Genomic DNA, 4725 nt, shown 5'->3' with positions numbered 1-4725 from the left:
CCTGACAGCCCTTCCGATACCCAATCCTCAGATTGCTACCATATTCCCACTGCCCATAACAAGCTCTGCTCTCGCCTCAACTCCGATCACAATTACTATGCTATCTGCCGCAACCTCTTAGCCCCTCCTGAGGCTGGTGGGGCAGGGTGGGGTCTTCTCCACAGTCCCCCTGCCTCACTCCCTGCACGCTTCAGCACAATCCTGGCATCATGCTTGCGACCCCACAGGTCCGGTGGCCGAGTCCAGGCAGCTCGAGAGCTGAAGGAGCTGCTTCGAAGCACGGTCACAAACAAGACATTTTCGAGGGTCAATAAACTTCTCGTATGATGTTCATGCAAATCATCCACTACTCCAATTCGATCTGAATGTTGATTCATCATATGTGAGTGTAGCAACGAGTTAACTGGAAGAGGTTTCTGCAGAGGAGCCTCCTGTGGGAGGATGGCCACAGTTTTATGAAGAAATGGCATATAGAGGATGAGATGGTTAGCGGATGATGCTTTGAAGAGGAGGCGCGACTGCAGCCGAAGGAGCAGGTTGTGTGATATCTTTATGAGCAGGTATATACAACCACGTGCCTTTGCTATGATGACCATTTATGTGGAACATATTCCAAGTGCAAAAGCAGCTTTTATGTTACTTTCAGTTTTTAATAATAGTAGAAAAGCATCACTGCCTTTAAATGGGGCTGACAGGATATCCTAGAGGAATGTACATTCACCTTTAAGCTGTCTAGCCTGGCTTCGAATCCGGACCCAGATATAAACTCATCCCGGCGTTTCACATGCAGGGTGATTCAAAAATGTGTGTACCTCCCCTCAGATGAACGTTCAAGGGCATCCCGTTGGTAGATGTTAAAGATGATCCCACGGTGTCCTTCGCGAAGAGTAGATGAGGTATCGCAGACACCTGCACAAATTACCAATTCCTACCCTAACCAGCAGAGAGCATTGCATCAGCAGTGCAGCCATGCCCTCAGCCAATGATGCTACTCCACAGCCTTGTGCTGCAAACAAAAGAAGAAGAAGACTGGCTTTGAGTGTGTTCTGGGATAATCTTGATTACAAAGAATCATTGGCTGTGGTTTGACAAACGTTTGATGCAAGCGGGTTTGTATTCAGCCTTTACTTAGGTTGTGTTTTTTTTTTCTCACATGATGAACATGAGGTACCGAGGTTGATTGAAGCACGTCCATGGTATCAACACACTTCCAGGATTTTGATGGCACGTTGAACTGTGTGACCTGAAAGATAACAAGGCCGATCCTTTGGATTGCCTTGAAATGTGTTGACAACAAACTTTTTCATGAATTGGCATTTTTGTTTTCATATCTGCAGGTGTGAACTTTACTCGTTGTTTTGTAATTTGGTCTCATTTTGTGGTACTTGCTGTGAAATCTGAACAACTTTATTAATATGTATAGGATAGTTTGATTATCTCATAACTTGGGTGAAAATTTATCCTTTTTTTTGTTTGTTTTGTTGTTTTTTTTACACTCAAAGTTGAAAAGCAATGTTGAATAAATTAACTTGCTGATGAACTTCCATGATATTGTAACTCTTAAAACATTAAACATACACTCCTTGTATGATCTCTTTGATGTGGTGAAGTCACACTCGGCTTTCTAACATGTCTGCCTTTGATGCACCAAGTCTTATCCATTCCATTTATTGACACCTCTAAATGATTGAAGAAACAAGCAAGGTCCGACAGCCTTTGATATTTGAGATAGCACTAATGTGAACAACCACAAAGTGAAATCTTTCCACATTTAATGAGGTTTAAAACGAGGAGAATTGGCCTTCTTGCTTACATCTCAACTCACAATTCCACCATGGTCATTTTACTCAGCAAGACCAAAAAGAAAATAAATAAACTTCCACAAGCATTCCAACATGGTGTCACTCCCACACTTGGTGGCACACATCATGTCGACACCAATTATGGGGGTAGTTTTTTGGGGGGAGCCAAACTGAGATGTTGGCCAATGCTTCTGCTGCCTAGTTAATGTATCTTCCTGGACGGAAGTTTATGAAGAAGATATGAAAGACTTTTCCAGAAGATATAAAAGCCATTAGTTTAGCTACTTCGAGCAACTGCAGGTGAATTGTGTTGAGCCATTAGTTTAGTTGAGCATGACCTTGTATGTGGCAAAACCATCGAGTTCATTTCCTCAATCAGGAAGCTGCTTGATCCTTCTCTGGCACCCTGGAAAAGCTATGGGATTAATCCAAACGAGCCAAAAGCAGCGCATCAGTGGACCAGCCAGGCCACAGGTGTATGGTGTCTGTACATTCGAAAATGAGGATCACATGCACGGCCCAAGTGTAATCAAATGGTATTGTGCGTGTGAGTGACTGGATATCATTGTAAAGTATCCTCTCAAGATTGAGAGTGGAGGAACAGGACATGATGTGCTGATGCAGATGGTCTTACCATAAGCAGATGGTAAGAGCTTTGTCATCACTTTCGGATTCATTTCGGTCTTGCCATTGGTGTATTGCATTTGCATTATCCCTCCCTCTTGCGAGGATACTTTATTACACCTGGTACACGATTACCTGCACAGTTCTGGATGAAGACCTCTCTGTGGTTCCAAACGTCTTGGATTTGTATCAAAGAACAGATTGAAGGACCTTGTGATTATAAAATGCCGTTTTTATATCTGGGCAGCTATTTTGGCACGGGGGTTAATTGGCAGGGAAGTTGATGACCAATGTAGTCTTCATTTTACAAGTTAAACTATATGTAAATGAACACCATGAGTAACCTAACATGCTTTTTTAAAGGCCAATTATGATTCATGCAAACATTTGGAGAAAGGGCGGGGGTGGTTCGCGAGGCTTTGTTAATCTCACTTCGTTAATCAAATGGAAAGAATGGGAATTGGAGTTTCACCTTGAAAAAGCATTTTTATATCTGTTTTAAAAAGTCTAAATTTACCATTTCTCTGGCATCTAGTCCTAGGCCATTGCTTTGCTCTATATGGCATTGCTCCCTTGCAATAAGAAAAGTAATACCAGAGAAATTACAACTATGTTTTGACAACTGTTCCTCAAGTGAACAAGTTGGGTCACCCGATCAAGATTGAGCTTCCTATCCATCTATAATAATTCCAGGTGAGTGTGAGTGTGAGTGTGACCACGACCGCAACCGCTGTTTTTCGACAACCACTGGTCCAATCTAATTGAAACTTGCCAGGTATATTGCTGGGGACCTGAGTATGTGCCTTTTCAAGGTTTGATATTAATCGGACAAGTGATTCCCAAGTTATGGCCAACCAACCAACCAACCTTTTCAAGGTTTGATATTAATCGGACAAGTGATTCTCAAGTTATGGCCAACCAACCAATGACAAGACATGTTGCTGCATGGGCATGGCCGATGGGGAAGGGAACCTCAGCCGCGTTCCCCATTATGGGTTACAACGTACGGACTTCTGGAGAGTGATGACTTCGTGTATTCTAATAATTGGATTCGCTATATATGAGATATCCCTTATTGTCGGGTTTTCCGGCTGTGTGTGTGTGTGTGTGTGTGTGTGTGTGTGTGTGTGTGTGTGTGTGTGTGTGTGTGTGTGTGTGTGTGTGTGTGTGTCTGCAACGCGAGGCTCCACAGCACGAACCAGCGAACCGATTTCGATGAAACTTTGCCAAAAGGTGGAATATATACTGGGAATGTGCGTGTTTGAATTTCGTTGCCTAGCAACCACCCGTTGCTGTACAGCGGCCGAAAAACCGCGTACAGTATTTTCAATACTTGTCCTTCAGTTTTGAATGTAGAGAAACGAGACCGGAATTAAACACTTCGAGATATTTAGAAAATTTTACTCGAGTCGATTTTTGATTGAGGTTTTATTTTTCAAATGGTAGTCCTTCAAAAATCGGGTGTCTATTTACCGTCATTTAAGGTGTGTATACAGTGTTTGTAAGGAACTACACCGTCGTTCCACCTTCGATCTCTCCTCGATCCAAACGTTATTGACCAAAGTGAAAAGGATCCAAAATAAATGGAATCGCCGGCATTTCTGTCTTTGTGGATTTCTCATAATATGTTTATTTATTTACCAAAAACGATTCCACGACTGACACTCCACCTCCAATTATTTATTTGTTTTCCGTAAACGATTCTCAACCCAAACACCACCTTCAATTATTTATTTATTTACCGAAAACAATTCCACGATCCACACACCACCTCCAATTATTTATTTATTTACTGAAAACGATTCCACGATCCACACACCACCTCAAATTATTTATTTACCGAAAACAATTCCACGATCCACACCCCACCTTCAATTATTTATTTATTTACCGAAACCGATTCCCCACCAACACACCACCTCCAATTATTTATTTATTTACCGAAAACAATTCCACGATCCACACCCCACCTCCAATTATTTATTTATTTACTGAAAACGATTCCCCACCAACACACCACCTCCAATTATTTATTTATTTACCGAAAACGATTCTCCACCCACACCACCTTCAATTATTTATTTATTTACCGAAAACGATTCTCCACCCACACCACCTCCAATTATTTATTTATTTACCAAAAACGATTCCCCACCCAAACACCACCTCCAATTATTTATTTATTTACCAAAAACGATTCCACAACCCACACACCACCTTCAATTATTTATTTATTTACAGAAAACGATTCCACGACCCACACGCCACCTCCAATTATTTATTTCTTTACCGAAAACGA

The 4725-nt window shown here is 41.7% G+C and overlaps 1 protein-coding gene across 4 annotated transcripts in view; it reads left to right on the top strand.

The window, feature by feature from the left end:
* The window catches only part of DIPK2A (divergent protein kinase domain 2A), a 59066-nt gene extending 57475 nt beyond the window's left edge, over window positions 1-1591 (top strand). For 3 of the 4 annotated variants that reach the window (XM_085854305.1, XM_085854306.1, XM_085854307.1), the window contains one exon: window positions 1-1591. This exon is cut by the window's left edge and continues 35 nt beyond it. In XM_085854305.1, the coding sequence (XP_085710431.1) occupies window positions 1-327 (327 nt within the window). In that variant the 3' untranslated portion in view covers window positions 328-1591. The other variant, XR_015051122.1, reaches the window with a different exon arrangement.
* The last annotated feature ends 3134 nt before the right edge of the window (window positions 1592-4725 follow it).

This window comes from Eptatretus burgeri, chromosome 14, assembly GCF_056783735.1.
Source record: "Eptatretus burgeri isolate ZD-2024b chromosome 14, Ebu_testis_v1, whole genome shotgun sequence".
Taxonomy (NCBI): Eukaryota; Metazoa; Chordata; class Myxini; order Myxiniformes; family Myxinidae; genus Eptatretus; species Eptatretus burgeri.
Note: the sequence above shows the minus strand (reverse complement) of the source record. Positions and strands in the feature narration are given on the sequence as shown.